The sequence below is a fragment of the Hyperolius riggenbachi genome, chromosome 3 (genome assembly GCF_040937935.1).
Source record: "Hyperolius riggenbachi isolate aHypRig1 chromosome 3, aHypRig1.pri, whole genome shotgun sequence".
Classification (NCBI taxonomy): Eukaryota; Metazoa; Chordata; class Amphibia; order Anura; family Hyperoliidae; genus Hyperolius; species Hyperolius riggenbachi.
Window position 1 is genome coordinate 287,031,699 of NC_090648.1, and position 26,489 is coordinate 287,058,187.

General features: G+C 42.1%; 1 protein-coding gene across 1 annotated transcript in view; it reads left to right on the plus strand.

Annotated features, from left to right (window-relative positions):
• The window catches only part of LOC137561423 (ankyrin repeat, SAM and basic leucine zipper domain-containing protein 1-like), a 75,431-nt gene that overhangs the window by 40,050 nt on the left and 8,892 nt on the right, over positions 1-26,489 (plus strand). The window contains exons 5-7 of the mRNA XM_068272723.1: positions 1,768-1,880; positions 10,195-10,300; positions 12,340-12,453. Coding sequence (XP_068128824.1) covers positions 1,768-1,880; positions 10,195-10,300; positions 12,340-12,453 — 333 coding nt within the window. The remainder of the gene's footprint in view (positions 1-1,767; positions 1,881-10,194; positions 10,301-12,339; positions 12,454-26,489) is intronic.

The following is a 26,489-nucleotide window of genomic DNA, read 5'->3' on the forward strand; positions in this document are numbered from 1 at the left end:
GCAAACCTAAAGTTAACTCTTCTGTCTTTAAGTTAACTCTTTAATCCTTAAAATAACTCCAGAGTTAAAGACAGGCTGTTCATTAACTGCGTGTGAAAATAACTACAGAGGAGGTCACTTAACTACAGAGGAGGTAAATTAACTACAGAAGAGGTAATGTAAGGAATGAAGAGACCAGATAACTCTCACTGTGTGGAGGTAAGTTTTCTCTTGCCTTATCTCCAGCATGATCTTAGTGAATTGAGGCCATTAACTTTAGAATTCTGGAGTTATTTTAAGGATTGAAGCGTTAACTTAAAGACAGAAGAGTTAACTTTAGGTTTGCCTGAGGTAAAATGTTTCGTGAATACTACATGCCTCATCACCATGGTGATAACTCTAGAAACGTTATTAAAGACAGGAGATACGCTTAGTGAATTGAGGCCATTGGGTTTTGGGACAATATAGGCTTACATTGGGTAATATTTTCATCCAAGAATTTTTTCTAATTTAATAGGCCTTTTACTCGAGAAAAATAGGCATAAATGCAGAAAAACAATCTCCATAATTTTGACTGCACAAGTGCCACAGTTATAAATCACCTCAAAATATAGTATTTGGCTCGGTTCCAGTTAAAATGATACAACCTATGCCAAAATGCATCACTAGTTTAGCTTGTTGCGTACCATTATGTCCAGTCTGTATATCTGTGGAGGCTGGATGCCATGGCTAGGGTGCACATTTTGGGGACCCCTATCGCTATGGGTGGCAGCCATTACAGGTGTCCATGATTCTTAAGGCCAAGTGTATGTAACACAAGAGCCCATATGCAATTCTCTTGATTTTTCTCCTAGGTGATATTTTCAAATGTGTCAATTAAACGTCTTTTAATCCACCAGCCAGCAAGAAAATACTCACAATAATTTGAATAGTACTTTTTCTCCTACCTTTTGGTACTTTTTCAATTGCAAAATGCTGAAAAGTTATTTTAAATAGATGAAAAATTATCTCCCATGAGAAAACTCAGGAGAAAAAGTTGATTGCATATGAGCCTAGGTGTGAATTACTTGGGTACTTTTTACTTGACACAGCCACTGGCCATGGCTTTCTGCCAACATATACATATGCAAGCACATACCTATGAGACATACATTTCTCCCAGAGTAAAATGCACCATACCTTACTCCCCCCCCCCCCCCCCCGTGTTGCTTTCACTTGCAGTAGGTGGTATAAATCTGACAAATTTTGAAAATCTTAGGGTTTCCTTTATTCTTTGCAAAAGCACTCCCTGAAAAGAATATACTAAGATGCCAGCCTTCCTCATTTGCATGCTATTTTGGCAGTTGGATTGAGCAAGAACAATTTATTTAGTGCTTTTGAAAATAAGGGCAATCTTAAGAATCGCCATTGAGGAGATGGACTAGTCCAAAATCTGTCAGATTTTCACTAAAAAAGTAAAAGTACACAGTAAAAAAACAGTAAAAAAAAAAGTAATAATGCATTTTACTCTCGGTCTAGGACAAATGTACATATTAAATGTAGGTATATTATTTAAATATTACAATGTTCTGCTATAGTGATCTTTTAAGTTCAGAATGCTATAGTACAATTGCCTTTGTTTTAACATGGTACTCTTGAAATTGTTACGTCTTCAGTTCAAGGTTGAGTTGTGTTTTTTAGTTTGTTTTTTTTAATGTGTGTGGGGCAATAGTATGAAAGGAATTTTCAAATGAAATGTGTGCGAAGATTCAGACGTGGGCTAATTTGATTGGCATTTGTTGAACACAGGTTGGGGTTACAAACTTAGAGGACTGTAAGAAGATTATGTCTGCGCTGGAGGAGATCCAAGTGGAAGAAACAAAACTTGAGTCATTGCCAGAATTTTCAAACGCAGAATCCAGGTATATCATACACTATTATTTTAGCAGTAGAGTATTGTACCCTGTTAGCCATAAGTAAAAGCAAGACGTTTTGAATCAGGATGGCACCATTTATTGGCTGACTTTAAAGAATAAGAGTAAGCAAGCTTTTTGCTGTGCAGCCTTCATCAGACTTAAATTCTATTTGCTTACGAGCTGTTGGAACAGACAGCCATACACAGGCAACATCAAAAGGAGATACAAAGATTTTTTTTTAATTTATTTATTTTTTGCAGGCATAAATACAGGTCATTAACCACTTTACCCCCGCCCGTACGAATTTCTCCGTCCCTTTTTCCATCCTTTAACCCCCAGGGACGGAGAAATCCGTACTTTCCGCGCTCGCTCTAGCGCGCACTCCCGCGGTTAAACACGCCGCCCGCCGCTTGCCCGGAGATCAATGAACGGGAAAATCCATTCCCGTTCGTTGATGTAAGCCCCGCAATGATCCGCTGCTTTTCTGCTAAGCAGTGCGATTATTGTGAAAAAATTACCCAGCCTCCTAGTACTTCCTCCAAATTTAAAAATTTACAATTAAAAAAAATACATAAATAGTTACCTTAGGGACTGAACTTTTTAAATATTTATGTCAGGAGGGTACAACACTGTTACTTTATAAACTATGGGCTTGTAATTAGGGATAGACGCAAAACTGAAAAAAATGCACCTTTATTTCCAAATAAAATATTGGCACCAAACATTGTGATAGGGACATAATTTAAACGGTTTTATAACCGGGACAAAAGGGCAAATAAATTTCATGGGTTTTAATTACAGTAGCATGCATTATTTAAACTATAATGGCCGAAAACTGAAAAATAATTATTTTCCCACATTTTTCCTATTTTCCCATTAAAACACATTTAGAATAAAATAATTCTTGGCATAATGTCCCACCTAAAGAAAGCCTAATTGGTGGCGGAAAAAACAAGATATAGTTCATGTCATTGTGATAAGTAATGATAAAGTTATAGACAAATGAATGGATGGAGCGCTGAAAGGTGAAAATTGCTCTGGTGCTCAGGGGGTAAAACCCCTCAGTGGTGAAGTGGTTAAGATGGCTTACATGAAACAGAGCATCTAAATGGGGCGAGAGGCGTACCTATGAATTGGGGTTAATTACTATTCCCCCCTTCAGGTCAATGTGGATGGTAGGGAATGATGTAATTCGACTTCCAGCTATCGCTGGCGGACAAATTATAGTGTTTTAAAAGGAACTTTAGTCTTCTGACGGCACAAAAGTTACTCGGTGTACGCTGCTATAGCTGTAATTCCTATTACAACGTATGGTAGCGCCAGCTGGGCCCACATATCCTGTGCTGTTTTAACACAGCTTGGGGTGAGAGGTTGTTTGTTGATTAATAGATTGGACCCTTTGTTTGTGCCATCAGCTTATAAGCAAACAGGATTTAAGTCTGACAAAGGCTGCACATCTGAACGCTTGCTTACTCTTTTTCTTTTTAAGTTAACCAATAAATTGTATCATCCTGATTCAAAACTTCTTACTATTATTTGAAGGTGCTTAAACTGTAGATAAGTGTTGGACTAGCACCCAACTGGGGATGGACGTGTGCTAGAGCAGAGAGGACTCTGTGGGGGACATTATCAAGAGTATTGGTAGGTTTTTAGAAATCCGTGCAGAACTGTCTTAGACATCTTAAGAAATAACTAGATAGTGCAGTTTCCTTCTAAAGCTGTTGGAAAATAGGAGTTAGGAAGGTCTCTCAGACAGTGCAGTGTGTGAGGGGAATTGCTGTTGCTGAGGTAACCAATACATTTTCTTTATTGCATCAATGCCCAGCACTGAAAGGATTAACCAGCCGGGCGGTATGGACGAGCTCAGCTCGTCCATCACCGCCGGAGGCTGCCGCTCAGGCCCTGCTGGGCCGATTTTCATCAAATAAAGAGCAGCACACGCAGCCGGCACTTTGCCAGCCGCGTGTGCTGCCCGATCGCCGCCGCTCTGCGGCGATCCGCCGCGAGCAGCGGCGAAAGAGGGTCCCCCCAGCCGCCTGAGCCCAGCGTAGCCGGAAAAAAAAGTTCCGGCCAGCGCTAAGGGCTGGATCGGAGGCGGCTGACGTCAGGACGGCGGCTGACGTCCATGACGTCACTCCGCTCGTCGCTATGGCGACGATGTAAGCAAAACAAGGAAGGCCGCTCATTGCGGCCTTCCTTGTTTATTCTGGGCGCCGGAGGCGATCGGAAGAACGCCTCCGGAGCGCCCTCTAGTGGGCTTTCATGCAGCCAACTTTCAGTTGGCTGCATGAAATAGTTTTTTTTTTATTTAAAAAAAACCCTCCCGCAGCCGCCCTGGCGATCTTAATAGAACGCCAAGGTGGTTAAGCACAAAACAGCTTCACAGGACACCTGGCAGCAGGGGGGAGGAGCACTTCACAAATCATGTCTAGCCTGCACTGCTGCATCTGTAGAACTGCTATTAACTACTTTGGCCTTTTGGACGTATAATATACATCCAAAAGACCGCTTGTGCGCTCTTGCAGCTGATCGCGCGTTTGCATGCACAGTCCCAGGCCGCAGTTCGCTAGCCAGGGAATCAATGAATCGGGACATGGTGCTCGATCATTGATTCCTTTCCCCGGCAGAAAAACCGACCGCTTCTCTCGGAAGCCTCACTCTTTCTGCCTCCTACGTCCCTCTAAGCGTACATGTTACGCTTAGAGTGATGTGATGTAAACAAACTCCTTGTTGATATCTTGTGGCCAAATAGTAAAACTACATCTACATTTAAAAAAACAAAAAAAAAAAAACCACATATTTACATAAAAAAATTATCTCACCCTCCCAAAAATACCCAAATAAAATGTTTAAAAAAAAAAAAAAAAAAAAAGGTAAACATGTACCTAGGGGTCTAAACTTTTTAAATATCCATGTAAAGATGAAATTTTTTTTTTATTTTTTTTATTATTATAAGCTTTTAAATAGTGATGGATGCAAAATGGAAAAAATGCACTTCTATTTCCAAATAAAATATTGTCGCCATAAATTTTAATAGGGACATAATTTAAACGATGTAATGCTTGGGACTATTAGGTAAATACAATACGTGCGTTTTAATTATGGAGGCATTTATTATTTTAAAACTAATGGCCAAAACCTGAGAAATAATTATTTTTTTCCATTTTTTCTTTTTCTTCCTGTTAAAATGCATTTACAGTAAAGTAGCCCTTAGCAAAATTTACCACCCAAGGAAAGCTTATTTGGTGGCAGAAAAAACAAGATATAGATCAGTTAAGTGTGATAAGTAGTGATAAAGTTATAGGAGAATGAATGGGAGGTGAAAATTGCTTGGATGCATAAAGTGAAACACGACTGAGGGCTGAAGTGGTTAAGTACTTTTTAATCTGAAACAGTTTAGGAATGGATTTGCAGTTTTCTTAACTGTAGTGCAGTTCTAAAAATTCACACTAAACTGTCACTATTAAGTAGGATTTAAGAATCTTCTTATTATCATGCAGAACTGAACCCTGCTGGTTAGAACTGTTTAAGAAGAAAAAACTGTCGGTAATGCTTTGATAAATCTGGCCCAGTAACCCAACAGAGTCTAAAGTATAGAAAAGGAAGATCCGCAGCACCACATCAGTAATTTATTGCTCTCACACAGCTTGAGGAAGGACATAACGTCCGAAACAGCGTCTGTCGCTGTTATGGCTATCTCTATTTTTTTGACATTTAAAAGAGCTATAAATGACTGACGTGGTGCTGCGGATCGTGCTTTTCTTAAACTGTAGATAATGCACTTTACCTTTGGAGACTAAAAAATATGACTGTGGACTTTCATGGACAATAAAAGGGGTGATTTGCATATTCAGCAGTGATGCATTGTGGGACACCTCAAATGCTCACTCACTCCAACCTGAATGATCACAAATGCCTTCTATTTTGTGAAGGCAAATATCTGTTTTGCATAACATTTTAGTAAGAGGGCTTTGTGGTCTTTTTTAGCCCTTTACAACACTCCTAGGAGTTCTGGTTCACCATGAACTTGCTGGGCAATCTAAAATTCTGGGTGTTTCAAGTCCTACCCTGTAGAACTATATTAATCCATGCCATGCACTGATGAGGATAAACCAAACCGAAACAGTCTGTATGCATGTTGGATTAGTTTGACTCTGTAATATTAACAAGCAAGAAAGAGCTGATTTGCATTTTCAGCAGTGATGCATTGTGGAAGACATGCTCACTCTAGCCTGAATAATCACAAATCCCTTCTGTTTTAAGAAGGCAAACTTCTGTTTCACATGTTACTCTCATTTTTTAAAGCACTAATGAGTTGGATAAATAGGTGTCCTCCGGGTCCTCTTGTGTGCTGCTGTCTGCGCTTCTACAGTTCACAAAACGATTCAGAACGCTCCCTGCGATGGGAGCGTGACTGAGGATGCAAACGGAATGGAAAGCCCATGTGCAGTAGCTGCGACTGGAGCTCCAGTCACAGATCTTTGAGGGGGCAGTAGCATATACGTGGTCACCAATGGACCTGAAAGCCTAAGGTGGGGGGAGGCTGGGATAAGCCGCAGGTAAGTCAAAATCCACTGTTTGTCCCGATACAGGTGTGCTTTGTTTCCAGCTTTTAAATACAATGCCCAAATCAAAAAAAAAATTAATGGTACTGTATGATGAACCTCAAGCTATAAACTCTATATTAAAAATATTAGTGAGGTGCCGTAATTCTAATTTTCAATACAATTTTGGGTTTACAGGGTTTTTTTCTTAACTTTGGCATATGCCATTAGTTGAAATGGCTGGTCATTTTTAATCCTGTATGACCATACTTTTCTCTTCTAAATTAGTGTATACATATTCTGTAATGTGTAAAGAGGTAAATCTGCAATACAGCCTGGCTGTCCTGACGATCTTCTGTCTCTAATATTTTCAACCCTGAACAAGCATGACGTTCAGATGCTGTGACTAAAGTCTGACTCGATTAGCTGCATACTTGTTTCAGGTTTGTGATTCAGACACTACTGATGCCAGAAAGGTTAACAGGACTTCCAGGCAACTGGTATTGTTTCAAATGAAATAAATATAGCAGACTTTGTATCCCTCTTACCCCAGGTTCCCTTTGAAACTGGTGTAGATGGTAGCATCCTAAAGACTAATAATGATTGTAAATGTATACCATGTATATATATATATATATATATATATATATATATATATATATATATATATATATATATATATATATATAATATATTTAATATATATATTCCCAAAATGCACTGTACTGTGACTGGAGCTCCATTCGCACCTACTGTGCATGCACAAGCACCCACGATTGCTCTTTGTTGTCAGGAGTGCATGCGCAGTTCTCAGAAGAATAAACCACTCATGCGGTTTACCAAATGACCCTTAGCCAAACTATGGTAAATATTTTGGGAAATTAATTCCTTCTGGCCCCCTTAAATGCCGCCAGTGTGAGCATCTAACATTTAAAGTGAACCAGAGATGAAGCACTCTCATGTATTTTACCATATATATCAGTGGGAACATTAGAGAAAACACCTACCCTGCTCTTTTTCATTCTTCGCTGCTCAGCCTGCTTGTTATCAGCCATGATAGAATCCCCCACTGAGCATTCAGTTTGGCTTTGCTCAGGAATCATCATAGCGGAGTCATTATAGCAGAGCCAGAAGAGGGCAGGCTTAGGCTTGAAAAGACATCAGAGAAGACAGACTTGGTTATGATTCCTGAGCAAAGCCAGACTGAATGTTCAGTCTGGGATTTTATCAGGACTGATAACAAGCAGGTTGAGCAGTGAAGAATGAAACAGAGCAGGGTAGGTGTTTTCTCTAATGTTCCCACTGATATATATGGTCAAATACATCCGGATGCTTTGTCTCTGGTTCACTTTAAGACAGCAGGCATGTTTGATGACATGGTTGTTTACAGCCATTTCAGTAAAAAGTCGCCATCTCTACATTTTAAAGTTAGGGGAACCGATTTGTGTGGCAGCTTGCCATACTGCACGGTCATCTGTATAGGACTTGATATACCATTATCAGGCCTCCACACAGTCTATGAGACTTTTTAATTGGTGCCCATTAATACAATGCTCATAAATTGTATAGCTGGGCGTGGTTTACCTTCCTTTTTGTGGGGACTTTCTCTTTTCTTCCCCTTTTGTTTCAATTACATTATCAGTTTACAGCATTTCTTCACTGTTACTGTATTAGCAGTTTATTTATTGCTGCAGAAAACAAAAATGCAGTTCAAAAACAGGATTGTGGAAGATTTAACCTTTCTTAGAAGGTGTCAGTTTACTAACTGGTAATATATTAGTAACTGATAACATATTATTTTAACCTACGGCATGGGGTAAGGAAAGGGTAGGCAAAAGCCAAAGAGGAGGAGACTGGGACTGCATCCTGGTGCCAAGAGAATCCAGATGGATTTTCTGACTTAACGCTGTTACACCACCAGGACTGAAGTATGAAATAAGTATGAATATGAAGTTATTTACAGTAGTAAGGACCAAGGATTTGCAGGAACAGCACCCATTAAAGTCTTTCTATTCTTGTATTTTTGGCAGCTGCAAGCTATGTGGTATGGAAGGTCTTTCTGTTTTTTGTTTTTTTTTTGTTTGTTTTTTTGATGTTTGTAATGAAAGGGCCCAAGAGGCTAACCATGTATGGATTTACATGCAAACTGCATATCTAGATTTATTAATGTAATTTATAATTTTCTAAAGCTGAAATTAACCAAATTTAATAATTCTACACACATGTACACGTCGGAAGGTTTTAAAGAGAATCAGTACTCTAAAATTCTTACAATAAAAATCATACCATTCTATTCATTATGTTCTCCTGGGCCCCTCAGTGCAATTTCTGCCACTCCCTGCTGCAATTCTGGCTTATAATTGCCAGTTTTAGGCAGTGTTTACAAACAAAAGACATGGCTGCTAACCAGCTTGTGATAGGCTGAGAGGAGCTCAGTCTGTGACACACACAGAGCCTGCAGGGGGCCTGGAGAGAGGGTGTGTATAGCTTCTATCCTATCACAGCAGAGCAGCAGATTCCTGCCTCAGCCACCGACAAGGCTGACAAAGGAAAGAAGATTAGATTAGATGACAGAGATATTACAGCCACTGTGCAACTAGGAAAGGCTGCAGTAAGACAGACCACTTTAGAACAGGTATAGGAACTTATAGGATAGAAGAAATAAGGCTGAAAATTTTGTTACAGTCTCTCTTTAAGGGTGTTTAATATAATTTAGCTAATCCGTTTTCGTTGTTATTGGTAAAAGTACCACTATCTCTCAATAAATTGTAAAAATTAAAATACATGTATATAGAATCTACATTTCTACCACAACAAAATGCACTAATGCCGACAGATATTGGACTAGTTCATTTCCTCGTGGGAGATTCTTAGTATAGAAAAACACTTCCTGGAAAGGATTATACATATGTCACCGGCTGCCTTAGTTCTTTCCACACTATTTTGGCAGCTGGACTGAGCAACTGCTATTCAGCAAGTGCTTTTGTAAATAAAGAAAAAACTGAGGAGATGGGCTACTCTAAAACCTGTCATATTTGCAAAACCTAATGTAAGTGACAGTGAGAAAAAAGTATTTTGTAGTGTATTTTACTCTAGGGGAAATGTACATTTTCTATGTGTGTTTTTTTTAACTGCAACTTTTTTTTTTATTTTGCAATAGTTACCCTGTAAGGGCTGGCTTATAGAAAGTGTGTTACAGTTAGCTTACAGCTGATGCACTGCGCATGTGAGGTCTTTTTTTTTTTTTTTTTAAATAATAAATGGGTCAGTTTACACACATGCATTTTAGGTGAAAGCATTTTCACAGTGTACTACTACATGCATTTTGTTGTGCATTGGCAAAAGGGAAAGTCAATGTGTGTGCTTAGGCACTTGCATTAAAGCACAGACGTTCTCAGTGTATACTTGGCCTAGCAGCTTATTCTGGTAGAGGTGGTTACTACTGAGCATGATGCTACTTTAAAATGTTGTAGGGTCTAGAGGCTTCCCCCTCCCAAGGTAAATACCCCCAGGGGCTGTTTTTTTTTCTCCTACCTTACAGATTTTCTTTAAGGTTTAGTGCATAAACCTACATATGCTAGTGCAGGCCAACTCTATTGTTCGTAAACTTGCCCCGCCCCATCCGTTTCCAATGCATCTTGCGCTGTTGTCTCTTTGCGCACCCCATTGCAATAGAATGCATCGCTAGCTGCTACAAATTGTGTGTCTGTGTGTAAACTCCTTAAGTTACTTTTCTTCTAATTTAGTCAGCTGTATTTGATCTTTTTGCATTTCAGCTGTGATGAGCTTTTTGCGTTTCTTCTTAAGCTGAATCGCCAGTGCAGTTCTCTTACTCATGCAGTAGAAGATGTGAACAATCAGATTCCTCTAAATGCTCAAAAGGTAAAGTTATTTCATGCTGTCTATACCCTACCCTCTATTCCTGTGCAAGACGGTCTGGTTTCTTTACAGATTAATAAAATACAGTGTTGTAACCCACAGCAATTAAATACTCAGTTTTATGTCAGCCAAAGATAGAGAATAAAGTGGACCTAAACTTAGAACTTCCTCTCTACTGTAAAAGACATGCAACAGCATAATAACCTTTAAACAAAAAACATTTATTTGTTACAGCAGATACAAACCCTGAAATAAATTTGCACTGTTTCTACTTCCTGATTCATGGAAGCTGACATGTTGTTAACATCCAGTTTTATCAAATGAGCTTATCTGCCGTGTCAGTCATGTGACACAGGAAAGCGATCAGATTACAGCTTGTGATTAGACACAAATGAGAGAGAATTAAACAGGATGAAGTCTCTAAATACATACAGGATGGATCTCTGTTTTCCTTCTATCCTGTGCAAGAGTTCAGGTGCACTTTAAATGCTTGATGTTGCAAACATTAATTCTGTGCTGGTGCATTTTGTATTGCCACATAAGAACAAATAATCAGGGGCTAATAATGAAACATGTTACCTCTGGGCAAGGTTGCTGCATTTGTTTTACACAAAGGTTGAACTTGGCACTTCCCCTGCCATGTACACTGCTGATTTCAGCAAGGTATATAGTGTGTGATGCACAAAACCAACAGAGCATAGACCGCGCACAGTTTTGTCTGCAGCATGACCACCAGGATTGCATAGTGTGCATAGTACATTACTGTCTGAGAATGGACTACTGTACAATTTTTAGACTGCAGTGTAGTGCTGTCCCATTCAATGTGGTTGAATGGGGACAGCATAGCAGTAGAGAACACCACAATGTACACCACTCTACCATTCCTAGTTTAAAGGCTGGTTCAGACCGATGCAGCGGCCCAGCATGGCAGCTTCTAGTTGCAAATGCTTATCTGCAAGGACGCAGAAAAGCATTTGACTGCTTTTTTTGCTGTGCTTCCTTGCATGCAGCATTTTTCATCCCCACCGGGGGACATGAAAGCGTGGCGGTAAACGATCCTGGAAGCAACATGTTGCTTCCATTATTTGCGAAGTCCTGGACAGACGACCACAAAAATCGTGATCGAAACGCATTGGTTGTGCAAATATCGGTAAGCAATAGTACCGACAGCTGTTCGTCTGAATGGACAGCGATTTTGCGATGAGTGCCACTGGCTGTCATCTACTGTCGCAGAACCGTCCGTCTGAACTAAGCCCTTGCTTGAATTCATATTTTTATATATCACATTGGACTAGTGCTTGATGTGAGCAAGTAAGTGTATTACATCTATCTGGTGTAGACTTTTACCATCTGGGGACTGCAGAGGCCCTTTATGAACATTTGCAACATTTCTGGATTGATAAATGCAAAGAATGGGATTACAGCTGAGATGTACACTAATCTGCAACTGTAACCTGAATTGAGGTTCCTGAATTTGTAATATTTTAGATTTACATTTCTTTGTTGCCAATGTGGAGATTTTTCCTTACTCATTGTTCCTGAGATGGCCATGGATTTTATGTGAACCCTGGTGAGTTTCCCTTCTGGATTTTTACAAAATAAGCTTTGGTTTGTTACTGTCTGTCTTTGTTTTTATATAGTGGACTAAAAGGAACCTTAATAGACTTCCACAAACACTGTGGAGCCTTGCTAACTGTAAGCCACAAATTCCATTGAGCTTCTGGTTTAGTGCATATTCCCAGCCCCTAATTGCATAGAAACATAAATCCAGTTTACATACAGCTATCTCAGGACAGTAACCCTTCATCAATACAAAGTATGGCTGTAAATGATTCTGTATGGTAAAGCTTGAAGGATGGTAATACATTATACAGCTAAATCATGACCAGGGGCCACCAAAAACCTACAGGCCCACCACACATAACCTTGCAAAGTAAAATTGAATAGAAAAGTAACTGGAAAAAGTAAAGGAGTTATTCTGTTATAAACAGCAAATTACTGATAGCTTTATTTTTACATTGGTTATTATTTTCTTTTACTAGGTTGTATTGGAATGGGATTCTACTCAGAACTTTGCATCTGTGTGTGAAGACCTTGTAAAAACGGTTACAGATCTCAGTAAAGAAACATGCAGACTTCAAGATCTCTTACATAAGGTTTGTGTCTAGCCTGCTGGAATCATCATGGATTTTTTTTTCCTCTCTCTGTACCATAAAGTTAGATTCATACAAGAAATGTGTGAATGTGACAGGGAGAGAAGGTGGGAGTGCTAGCACTAGGTGTTAGCACCAAATCATTCACTTTCCTATGAACAACATAATGACAAGCTCTTGTCAAGAAGGGTCATTTTGAAGAATGGGCTGGTGGGATAAAAATTGATGGGCTAGGATTCTGTGAATTGAGCACCAGTGTCACAAAGGAATCTGTTGCTGAATGATGCCATGTGGAGGTTAAACAGTGAGAGAGGTTAACAGCACTGTATCCTGCAGTTCTCCAATAGAAATGAGCAGAAAGGCTACACCGGGAATATCAGGGGGTTATAAATATTGTGCTGCGTACAAGACATATGTATGACCTTTTAGCTACAAAAATAAATAGTATGAATAGCCATGTAGAATGTATTAACTAAGGCCACACAAGCTGTAACGGAAGACATTTTCATCTCTTTCTAAGGAAATGTAAACTGCAAAGCAAAAACAAACGTCCAAAAATAATAGTTTGGGAGCCTACCTCATATACTTGATTCACAGACATACGTGCTAGCTGTGCTAGCCCCGTGTACACTCTGTTCATGTTATATATGCATCAGAGTATGTTAGTGAGCAAAATAGTTGAGGATGTTAATAGGGTTGCCAGGTCGGCTGATGGAAAAAACCGGACAGGGGGTGGAGTTAGGGGCAGAGTCAGAAGCGCACTTTTATGTAGAGTGGGGCTAAGCAATGGGCTTTTTTTAAAAAAAATTTATAGTATTTATATCGCACTGACATCTTCTGCAGCACATTACAGAGTACATAGCCATGTCACTAACTGTCCTCACCAGTAGTACTGGTCCAGTGCACATAAGAGACAGTTTTTCACCAGTAACTGCACATAAGAGACAGCTTTTCACCAGTAAATGCACATTATAAGAGACACCATTTCGCCAGTAAATGCACATAAGAGGCAGCTTTTCCCCAGTAAATGCACAAGAGACAGCTTTTCACCAGTAAATGCACATAATAAGACACAGCTTTTCACCAGTAAATGCACATAAGAGACAGCTTTTCACCAGTAAATGCACAAAAGAGACAGCTTTTCACCACTAAATGCACATAATGACAAACAGCCAGTGTTCCCAGTATATGTAGCCAGGGATATATGTGCCCAGTATATGTAGCCAGGGGGTATATATGTCCCAGTATATGTAGGCAGGGGTGTAAATGTCCCAGTATACGTAGGCATTGGTATATATGTCCCAGTATATGTAGCCACGGGGTATATGTGCCCAGAATAGGTAGCCAGGGGGTATATGTGCCCAGAATAGGTAGCCAGGAGCTATATGTGCCCAGAATAGGTAGCCAGGAGCTATATGTGCCCAGAATAGGTAGCCAGGGGCTATATGTGCCCAGAATAGGTAGCCAGGGGCTATATGTGCCCAGAATAGGTAGCCAGGGGCTATATGTGCCCAGAATAGGTAGCCAGGGGCTATATGTGCCCGGAATAGGTAGCCAGGGGCTATATGTGCCCGGAATAGGTAGCCAGGGGCTATATGTGCCCAGAATAGGTAGCCAGGGGGTATATGTGCCCGGAATAGGTAGCCAGGGGCTATATGTGCCCAGAATAGGTTAGGTAGCCAGGTGCCCCCCCCCCGCAGGAGGAGAACAGTGCAGCAGAGAGAGAGCTGGGAGCAGCGGTGGAGAAGGGGGGCAATCTCCCCCCCCTTCCCTCACCTTAGGGTGCTCTCTCTCCCCCGCTGTCTCCTCCAATATGATGTGCAGGCTGGCGGATGGCTGCGGGCGGAACTTACCTCTGTGTCGCAGGCGCCGGAAGTTCGGGTCCCGCAGCCGCTGAGATTCGACTCAAAAAAGATCCGGATCAAAGATTCGAATCATTCATGAGCCGGACAACACTATTCAGACTGATTAGTGTTGTCCGGCTCATGAATGATTCGGATCTTTGATCCGGATCTTTTTTGAGTCGAATCTCAGCGGCTGCGGGACCCGAACTTCCGGCGCTGGAGCGATACAGAGGTAAGTTCCGCCCGCAGCCACCCGCCAGCCTGCACATCATCCTGGAGGAGACAGCGGGGGAGAGAGAGCACCCTAAGGTGAGGGAAGGGGGGGGAGATTGCCCCCCTTCTCCACCGCTGCTTCCAGCTCTCTCTCTGCTGCGCTGTTCTCCTCCTGCGCGGGGGGGGGGGGCTCTAAACCGGACAACTTAATTGTCCGGTTTAGCATGCCTTTTTGCACCGGACACAGCGCACAAAAACCGGACTGTCCGGTGTAAAACCGGACACCTGGCAGCCCTAGATGTTAACACTAAACATGTTACAAAATATTCTTTCTTTACAAAGAAATACTGTAGATGGGAGTGAAAAGGTTTCATGTTAATCATTGTGTGCATGTGTGTAGTGTTAAAGAGAAAATTGAATTATGACTCAAACTCTTCTACATTGTACACTGGTTGTCATGATTAGCATTACTTCCCAAGGGAGGGGTATTTAAAAGACCCTTTCAAAATATTACATGTTAAAATAGAAGCTATGTATGGCCATATGACCCATAGCATGATTTATGTATAGTGCCTTTACAAATATCCAGAGCTACAACTTTTATATTTACCATGTTAACTCAGGAGCTATTTATGGTAAGACATGCAAACTTGTAAAGCCCATGACTTAATTTATTATTTATAGCACAATATATCCAAAGCTTTAAACAAGAAGAAAAGGCATGAAAGACTGCTGGAATTTTACAGTGTAGCAGCCGATGTGATTTGTGCAGCTTTTCTTGCCCATCTCCTTTGCCAGAGCAGCATTGCCTTCTGGGAAACTATGGTGTGACCATACTGCCACTCTCTATTGCACCAATTAAAATTCTTAAGTGTGCTTCTGCCTCTCAACACTTCCACTAACTAGAACAGAGGTGGGCAAACTTTTTTTTGCAATCGAGTCACATTCCTCTTGAATGCTGCTCACTCCTTATCGCTCCCTCCCTTTGGACATGTGTGACCACGGAGTGATTGGGTGTAACTTGCCTAATCGTTCGCTGTAGAGGCGTTATGTCACACACTGGTACGTAATGACAGCAGGTCATTGGGTAACGTTAATTACCTGCACGTATGTTTGAAAATATTGCAGGAGGAGAATGTGGTTCCCTACGGGGGTGTAGGCATTGTTACCAATTTGACCCGCGGGCTGTACTTTGCCCAGGCCTGCACGAGAATAAGGAGGGGGGGGGGGGTGTAGGCATTGTTACCACAACAAAATTCCAAGTAGTGTGAAAGGGAGCTGCTGTGGAGTTAGAGCTCTTGTATAGAAAGTGCACAGTGTTTTGGACATCATAATGCTGACAAGCCAAACCTGTTGGTGGTGGGTAAAAGTCTATTGATAGTACAAATGGTGAAAGAAGGAGTTGCTGCCGACCCAAAAGTCTGCAGAGGAGCCCCCTGGAAGGAAAGGGGGGAGAGGATGGTTTGTACACTCCAGGCATATACAGCCACTAGCACAGGGATCAGGAACCTTTTTGACTGAGTGAGCCATAAACGCCACAGATTTTAAAATGTAATTGTGTGAGAGCCATTTTCAAACTGGCACAGTGTGCATGCGCAGCAGAGGGCTCACATACCTGTTGCCATGGTTATGTGTTTACAACTGATCCTCCGGGCAGCGGAAGTGTCAGACACATCGTCCGCTTCTTTTGGGTTTTAGCAACATCAACAATTTCCCCGAGAGCCAGACAGGAGAAATACCGACTAACAGCTTGTATTATCTAGCTGACTTGGGGGTTGATTCACTTTGTAGGATGAGATCCCCAAACTTTGGCCCAATAGGCTGCCTGCCAAGTGACAGGAAGCCTATTGAGCCAATCAAAGTGCAGGGATCTCTTCCTACAAAGTCACTGAACCTGACAGGATCCAGGGTTGGAGAAATGGAGCGGCCGTTAGTTTTGGGGGAGCACGAGTTAGTTAGTAGTGCACGCTACAGCAGTAGCATGGCTACTTTGAAAATTTTACTTGTGCTCCCACACTTAGCTGTGCTGCTTGAGCAGTATAGCTTATTAATTCAACCCCTACTGTGCTGCTTGAGCAGTATAGCTTAGTAATTCAACCCCTACTGTGCTGCTTGAGCAGTATAGCTTAGGCAGGGAACACACTGCATGCGTTTTTGCGTGTTTTGCCGCGAACGACAAAACGCGCACGATTTTAAAGGCTGTTGAAATTAATAGCCTAGCTCAGGAAACGCTGCGCCGCATGCGTTTGTGCGCGTTTGCGTTTTTTCCGCGTTTTGTACCCGCACAGTTTTCTGCTTTTTCCCGCACATTGCATGGCACTACATGCCATGCAATCGCATAAACGCGGAAACGCACGCGGAAAAACGCACACGTTAGACGCGACCGCAAAACCCAACGGAAACCTGGGAATCGCAGGGGAAAACGGCCCTGCAAGTGTGTTCCCTGCCTTAGTAATTCAACCCCTACTGTGCTGCTTGAGCAGTATAGCTTAGTAATTCAACCCCTACTGTGCTGCTTGAGCAGTATAGCTTAGTAATTCAACCCCTACTGATTTGTCTGTGAGCCAGATGTAGCCATCAAAAGATCCATATCTGATTCCCAAGCCATAGGTTCTTTACCCCTGCACTAGCAGGTGAAACAAAGCATTACACGAAATCTGACAGTTAGGCTTGAATTTTTGCCATGACTGACATTTTCAAACCAGCTCCAGTGCAATATAAAAATTTGTCTACAAGTTTAGAAAAGTTTTATTATGCTTGCTGTGTTTATGCGAGAAAGAAAAAAAACTTTTTCTCTCTGTGTGTTTCAGTTTAGTAATGAGTGCCTATATTTGTACAAAGGTGGCGTTACTTTGTAGAGCCTACAACAAAACATTAAAACATTTGCTTGAACTGTAAATAACCCCTGAGTGTGCAATGGAAGAGTTGGAAACGTTAAGCTACATTTTATTGAATTTCTTATTTTATTACTTAATGTCCTGACCATTTTGGACTTGACATTTAATTTCTTAATGTCCTGACCCTTATGTTCTGTCCATGCTTTTTAATGTTGTATTTATTTGTTGGTACAATTTAGTCCATGTAATTGGTCATAAAGTGTTCTGTCACAGCTTCCATCCTGGGTGGTTGTTTTTTTTTTTTTTGTGGGACAACTCGCATTTAGTAACCCTTTCAGTAAAAAGAGACTTACAATATAATTTTTTTAAACCAATTGTTACTGGTACTACAGTATTTTCAGGTCTTCTCTGCCACCAGTGCCAAATGAGTACAGCACAGGTGCCTACATGCACCTAGGTTCATCACCCCAGACAGCATTGAGACTGACCATGGTATCCTACCCTGGTGTTAAGATTCCCCCCTCGGCAGAGATCGGCAGCAGGAAGGGATCCTGGGTAAGTCAGCCCTCCCGGTTCCTGTGGTGATTGGCTCTCTACCGTGGCTTGTACTGCACCCGGCCACCTGTACTTGCATATGCTGAGTCTTTGCCTGATGACCAGTACATTCCATACAAGAGGTCCACGTAAGTACTAACCAGAGGAGTGCTGGGGGGGAGGGTTGTTAATCAACACTTGCCAAGGAATGCCTTCATCTCCCTGGTGGTACGCAGTTTCAGAGGCTGCGTCCGCGGGAGGATTTTTTAAAATAAAATTTAATTTATATGCTTAAGCTAGCACTTCGCTAGCTAACTATATGCCCCCAAGCCCCGCCGGACCTAACTAAACCACCCGATCGCCGCCGGCAATATTTACCCCTCTGCATCCCGCGAGACCCGCATCTTCACCATTCAGCTTCACTCGTCACTATGGCGATGATCGGACATGATGTCTGACGTCATGCGCAGTCCCGATCCTCCCCATAGCGAAGCCTGGAGCTGATTGGGAAGCTGCACCATTGTGGGATCCCTGGGGGGGTACGTATTACGGCGTGATCCCCCCCGGTGGAGAGCGGCGAAACTTGGGGGGCATAGTTAGCTAGCCAAGTGCTAGGTTAAGCATATAAATCACATTTCATACAAAAAAATAAAAAATCCTCCCGGGGCCATGTGATACTCTGCGGCGGCTAGCCCGCCAGGGTGGTTAAGGAGGGCACCACTAAGCTACCGCGGAAAGCAACTGGTGTGAAAGTGGTTCTATATGGAAGGGAGAGGAAAGACCACTAGACTTCCAGGGACAGCCCTAAGGTAGGGGGACAACTAAACTATCAGCGTAGGCTATGAGGGGGGGACCACTATGCTACCAGCGAAAATATATATGAAGGGGGGAGGGACAACTAAAACACAGAGGCCCATGTGCAATTACCTTTTTCTCCAGATTTTCTCCAAATCTTTGATTTAGAATACCTTTTCAGCACTTTGGGCATAATTCACTAAGCTTTTTCACCTGTTTTCCTCGGTTTTCACCTTATTTATGTTACATTTTTAAGCTTCCAAAGAGCAAAAATCTAATATAAATAAGCTAAGAAAAGTAATCTCGAAATGAAGTTAATCAGGAAGAACTTACTTTGAGTGATTATGTTGTTTGTAAATGTGCTGAAAGGTTGTTTTTATCAATTAGGTGATAAATAAGTCATGTATAATACGTTTTGTGAATAGAGCCCTTTGCAATGGAAAAAGTAGCTAAATGTAGACGAAAAAGTACCATGAAAAATATTTTATAAATATTATTATTGTATTTATAAAGCGCCAACATATTACGCAGCGCTGGACATCAATTTAGGTTACAGACAATATGTAGGGGTCACATACAGCAATATGACAATACAGGAATACAAGAAAACCAGATCGCACAGCACAGTATGAGTACAAGGTAATGCTTAGTCAGTCTTTGCATGGGACCATGGAGATTAGGCAAGTTAGGTTCACTCAAATGCATAGCATGGATTTACAGTAATGGAGGTGCATGATCAGGTAGGACACAAAAGGAGGAGGACCCTGCACAAAGGCTTACAAATTTCAAGCATGTTTTTGCTTGCTGGTGGTTTAGAAGGCATTTTAGGCCTCTTTCACCGTGCAACATTAAAGTCGCACGTTAAAACAACATTTATCGCAGAATAACTCACAGCAATGAATAATCCATGCCTCATTCACAGTGCACACGTCGTGTTGGTGACTAGCACTGCACGTTAAAGAGACTCTGAGGTCTAAAAAAAAACGATATATAAAGGGATAATAAAAGTGTTTAACATAATAACCCTACCTAAACCGCCGCATCCCCGCCGCTCTAATCTAACTAAATACCCCCAAACTCCCCGGGGAGCAATCCGGGCAGCGCTTCCGTGTATGGCAGGGCTATGAGCCGCAGCTCTGCATCAAACGCGTCTGTCAGCCCGGATTGCTGCCTCTCCCCCGCCCCTCAGAGTCTTTCTTCACTGAGAGGGGCGGGGGAGAGGTGGATATCCGCTGCTGACAGACACGTGTGAGGCAGGGCTGCAGCTCATAGCCTCGCCTCACACTGAAGCGCTTAGGGCAGCAAAATCCACGACCAAGAAAGTCTTGCATTTTGCAGGGGAGAGGGTGGGGGAGTTAGGGGGGATTTAGATAGTTTACAGCGTCAGGAATGCGGCGGTTTAGTTAGGGCTATTATGTTAAACACTTTTATCAAATAAAAAGATGCTTTTTTTGACACTTCAGTGTCTCTTTAAGTGAAAGTACTGCATGCAGTGCATTATACACGTTATTCGCTGCGTTGGTCTGTTTGCACATGCTCAGTAATGACTTGGAAACATACTTTTCATTGCCTGTATACTCTACTGTACTGTATGCGACCGTAATGGGGCATTAAGTTGCATTGTGACTTTTTTGGGCCATTGCGTTGTAATTTGCGTTGTGACTTTAACGTTGCATCAAAACGCACCGACCTACTGTCAAAGAGGCCTTAGTGACAAGTTTCAAAATCTCACCTAGGAGAAAACTCAGGAGAAAAAGTTAATTGCATATGGCCCCTAGTAAGCTACAGTATTAATTGGCTATTAAAATACTGTTCAACCACCTCCTGTATACTTTTTTTTTATTGAAATAAGAAAAGACATACAGTAGCGAATTATATAAAACATAGATACTATTAGAATAGCAAGCAGGATGAATACAGTTATCTTCACAATGAATGCAAGTTATACAGGGGACAGGTTCTCAAGCCATAGTGGCATAGTTCACCCTGTAGATCCAATAGGCTCACTAATCCATGTATGATGACGAACATAAGATAAGATGTATAATATGGCAGGACTTCCATATTAGGAAGAAACGGACAAAAACAAACAACACAAACTTATAACCGACCAAATAGTTAAATTACTAACACAAGCCAACAGATACTAAAATATCATAGTGAACACATCCCAAACCGTCCAAGCTAATCAAAAGATATTCCATAAACAAAAAATTATGGGGGCTGTGTTGTGTACTTTTGATTCCATACCACCTGCATAATAAAACTACTATTTACACTATAAAACTTTTATTCCCCCTTTGAACATTTAGAATTGTTTTTTATCATTGCAGTGCAAGGAGAATAAAAGTACATAATGCAGAAAAATATACTTTAATTTCAAAATCAGATTGTCACCATACATTATAGCAGTAACACAATTAAAGTTTTGCTAAAAGTGGGATAAATAGCCAAATGTAAGTTGTGTTCTCTACAGTTGTGCTTTTTATTTAACCTCCTTAGCGGTATGCCCGACACTGTGTCGGGCATACCGCACTGTGGCCCCAGGAGTCCTCCATAAATAAATAATTGTGCTTAATGGCTGTAAATCCTCTAGCTAGCACTAGGCTAGCTAGTAAGCGTGTCCGGCACCCCTGGATCCCTGCGATCCCCCCGTTTATACGTAACCCCCCCCCCCCCCGGATCCAGCGATCGCGCATGCCTCCCTGCACAGCTCCGGTCTCTCTATGGGGAGGATCGGGTTTGCGCATGACGTCATCTGCGATCCTCCCTATAGTAAAGACCGGAGCTGTCCGGGGAGGCTGCGCTGATCACTGGATCCAGGCAGGGTAATGTATAAACGGGGGAGCGGCAGGGATCGGAGGGTGCCGCAGACTTCTTCTAGCTAGCCTAGTGCTAGCTAGAGGATTTACAGCCATTAAGCACAATTATTTTAAAATCGGGCAAAAAGTAACAAAACCACCTGAGCGGCGTAACGCTCAGGAGGTTAAAAAGCAAGAAAATGTATATTTCCTTTAAAGGACAGACAACATCAGCGGGATTAAAAAGCGGCGCTCGCTCAAGCACAGTAGAGGCCGACCTGGCGAGGTCGGCATCTACACCGGAGGGGACCCTGAGCCACTGGCTGGTAGCGGAGCTGCGGTGAGGGCACAGGGCGGCTGCCAGGGGCTGAAGGAATCCCCAGGTAAGTAAATCCCCTTTTTTTATTATTTTTTTTTGCTCGGACCTTGCTTTTAAGGTGCAAAGAGGTCTTTGTCTTATTTTCCCTTAAAAAATATCTGAGGTGTCCTAAGTAGTGACAAAGTTATTCTTGATTAAATAGGGACAGAGCTGAAACCTTAGAACTGCTTTAGTTCAGAAGGGGAAAACAGGTCTAGGGTGCCTGTCTAGGCAAAGTGGTTAAAGATGTATTTTTTTTCCAATCCTACTGCAATACAAAATGCAACCAATATCAATAACTTTGTGTCGATGAAGAAATAAAGTAACAGCATTCATAAACATTAAAGAGACACTTAAGCCAAAAAAAAAAAAGTTTTACTCACCTGGGGCTTCTACCAGCCCCCTGCAGCAGTACTGCGCCCTCGCAGCCACTCACTAATCCTCTGGTCCCCCACTGCCAGCTAGTTTCGTTTTTGCCGACAGGCCCGTCGGGACTGGCCACGCGTAGCTTTTTCCGTATTCCCGACTAATTAGCGCTATTGCGGGCCGCAACGCGTATAAAAATACGCGTTGTCGCATATCTATGCGTGCGTAATGCGGCAACGCGTATTTTTGTACGCGTTGCGGCCCGCAATATCGCTAATTACAGTCGGGAATGCGGAAATAGCTACGCGTGGCCAGTCCTGACGGGCCTGTCGGCAAAAACGAAACTAGCTGGCAGCGGGGGACCAGATGATTAGTGAGTGGCTGCGAGGGCACAGGACTGCTGCAGGGGGCTGGTAGAAGCCCCAGGTGAGGAAAACTCATTTTTTTTTCTGGCTTAAGGTTCACTTTAAGCCTTCAATACCATTGGACATTTTTACGTGTTGCTTTTCTAGAAAAGTCCTATGAAAAGGGAAAAAAACTAAATATTTTCTCTGTGCCCTCTCAGAATTCTCATAATTTTTGGATAATAGAACACTGATTTAAAAAAAAAAATCCAAAAAACACACACCACAAATAAAACAATGGCAGTTATCTGACCAAACTATGTCTCTAGTTCTGAATATCCAACACTTTGCATACAGTGATTGCTTGTTGTCTGCAATATTCCTTGTAATGTTCAAAGTGAGTTTCATTAGAATTATATGGCTTTTATTAATTTTTTTCTGAAACAAAATCTAAGTTATTGATTAAAAAATCCTGTGTGAAGCAGGGGAACATAGTGAACAGCTGAACACTATAGTGCTGCCATCTGCGTATGTGTGCAGATTAATTACTCTGGGTCTGCCAAGCGGTGTGGCAGTCACGTAACAATGTGCACTCTGTTTGCATGTTTGTTAGAATTACCTGTCATGTTTGGAATGTCAAAGCTTGCCTCAGACTGAAAAGAAAAGATTATTTTTAATATAATTTTCCTAAATTTCTTGCACAGATATGTTATCTCATTGACATTCTAGCTTTTCTTTAAAGCCCAAGTTTAGTCACAGTTTTATAAGGATATAACAATATCACTTTTTTGATCTCTTAAGACACCTGTCATGTCTCATAGCAGAATGTATTAAGTTAATGACCCTGGTTTCAGCATATATTGTGGTATATTGGCATGTAACCCCACCCTCCTAGTGATGTCTAGCCTAGACAATGATGTCCTGGATGAATGTTTCTTTTATTGGTATGTACCCCTTTTAAAACCCTGTACTCACCAAGTACCCCTGAGCATAGTAAACATTATCACAAGTACACCTTGACAAATATATATTTTATTGTAGTATATGATAATTGGTTCTAAACCATTTCCAAGCATTTACTGTTGCTTTTAATAACCTAAAATACTAATTTAATGGGGTTTAAATAAGATGTATCATTTTTGAAAACTCGAACTTTGTTATTCTTGGTTACGTACACTTGGACACTGCAAAAGGTAAACAGCCGGCTCCGACACGCTGTGTGTCGCTAGTGCGGCGTTTTATTTATGGGGGCATAGCAGAGCGCAGGGAGGCCTGGGGGGAGCAGTATAGCAACAGAGGCTGAGCATTATATGCAGACCCCGCCTCTGTGTGCTGATATCATTCTCAGAACCCACCTCAGGTTCTCTTTAAAGCCAGATTAAACTTCCCACATTAATATTTCACTACCTATTTGTTACATAAAAGTTAACGTCAAACTCCTACCCACATACAAAACCGTTTAATTTTTATCTTGAAGCCAGCTATACAAATCGTAGTCAGACAGAAGAAATGCTCTGCCTTTCTGCTCAGCCTCCTCACTGTGCTCCCCTGCTGAATAAACACATTGCCATTGCAATAGCTGACACGTCCCCACTTTTCCTGAGCCCGAAAAATGGCCATATAAAAGCCTGGCATAGTTGTACTGCTCTCAGGATAAACATTTTACAGTTTTAAAAGTGGGGAAGTGGTTAAAATTTCATATACCCAAGAACAGGTACTGAAATTTTAACGTCTGGAGTTTAATCCCACTTTATATAGAACACCTAGAATTCTGAAATTGGAAGTGTGGCTCATGTATAGGGAATGGCATGAAGACTGATTCATGGATTCAGCAATGGTGATTTGACAGGTATGTATGTTGCACACCAACACTCACCACATTCCATGTTCTCAAATAGTAAGTGAACATGAAGTGAGACATTTTAGATTGGGGAGGCCTGGAGACAGGGAGTGGCATGCTAAAATCTGTGTACTTATTGTAGCAGTAATAGATCCGTCTACGATCAGATTTCAATAATTTAGGGATCTATCTGATGGTCTAACCGGGTGACCACTATGCGTGTGGCCACTTTAAAGATTGCCTAAAGTAGAAATAACAGAGCCGGTCATGACAGGCTCTGTGAAAATAAAGCTGGATTTGGGGGAGTTCACAGGGTTTAAATACTTACCTACCCTGGTGTCCTCCCTCGAGCCAGGTGATTGTTTTGCCTCCCTAAGTGAATGGACCTTGGCGATTTTTAGTTTTTTCAAAATCGTTGTAGGAGTTCTAGCCACGCCCACAAGTGTTGCCTCGGTCCACCCCCAGCACGACAGCCGCTGCTTAATTGAGGCGGGCAGCAGCAACGCAGCCAGAGGTTTCCTAAGAGCTTTGGCAGTGACTGCACTTCAGAGGAGGGGGGCGGAGCGTCACCGGTGACCCAGAGTCATTAAAACAGGTGAGTATTTAATCCCATAACCACACTCACACATCCTCATTAAGGGTTGATTCACACTACAAGAGCTTTTTAAACGCTAGTGATTTAAAAAGCTCTTGTTCATGGGGGATTTTACAAAATCACATTGTTACAGTGAGAACACACAGGATAACATTAGCAAGAGCTTTTTAAATCACAAAGCACTTAGAAAAGCTCTTGTAATGTAAATAAGCCCTAAGACAGAGCCTGTCATTGTCTATCTTCCAAAAAGAAGAGTGTTCCACTTTATTATATAAATTCCTCCAGTTCCCTGAAATAGGTGAAACTTAAGGTTCAACCTTGCCATTCAGTAAGCAAAGGGGTCTACATGTGACTTTTCCGCTTTGCTTAGGTTGTAATAGCCCTTCATGCAGCTTATGCTGCTAGGACCTCACACTTGCCACAGCTGCTGTAATTTTGCGATGCTTCTTTCTGTAAACTTTGGCCATGATTCGGCCCTTCTCTCTTCTGTTTGTATAAGAAACCAGCCACATGGTGGCACTCCAGGATATAAAATAAATGCGTTAGTGCAGATTGCACTTACCGTATATACTCGGATACAAGTCGACCCCGTGTATAAGTCGACCCCCAAAATTTGACCCTCACAAGGTGGATTTTTCCAATTATTCAAGTATAAGTCTATAGGTAAGTCTATAGAGTCTATAGGTAAGCCAGCCAGGTATCTGCCTCCAGTATAGGTAGCCAGCATAGGTAGGCAGCCAGGTATAGTTGCCCCCAGTATAGGTAGGTAGCCAGTATAGTTGCCAGTAGCATAGGTAGGTAGCCAGTATAGTTGCCAGTAGCATAGGTAGGTAGCCAGTATAGTTGCCATTAGTATAGGTAGGTAGCCAGTATAGTTGCCAGTAGCATAGGTAGGTAGCCAGTATAGTTGCCATTAGTATAGGTAGGTAGCCAGTATAGTTGCCAGTAGCATAGGTAGGTAGCCAGTATAGTTGCCATTAGTATAGGTAGGTAGCCAGTATAGTTGCCAGTAGCATAGGTAGGTAGCCAGTATAGTTGCCAGTAGTATAGGTAGGTAGCCAGTATAGTTGCCAGCAGCATAGGTAGGTAGCCAGTACAGTTGCCCCCATGTATAGGCTGCAGCGGTGGGGAGAGTGGGCATGGAGGCAAACATCTCACCTTCTATCCTCCATCTACTTCCTCTCCCAGGCATCCCATGCGTTGATACCAGCGTTTCCTGTGATGACATCATCACAGGAGACGCTGGTATCAGCACAAGGGGATGCGTGGGAGAGGAAGTAGATGGAGGATAGAGGCTGTGGAAGGTGGGATGTTTGCCTCCATGCCCGCTTTCCCCGCCGCTGCAGCAGTCTCCTCTCACCATCCACCGCTGGGCGCAGTCTCCTCTCTTCTGCTCGCTTCTCCTCCACTCGCGCGGTAACTTCCGGTCCCGACGTCATGTGACATCGGGAGCCGGACCATCTCTCTTAAGGGGGCAGACGCGCGAGTGAGGGAGAAGAGAGGAAAAGAGGA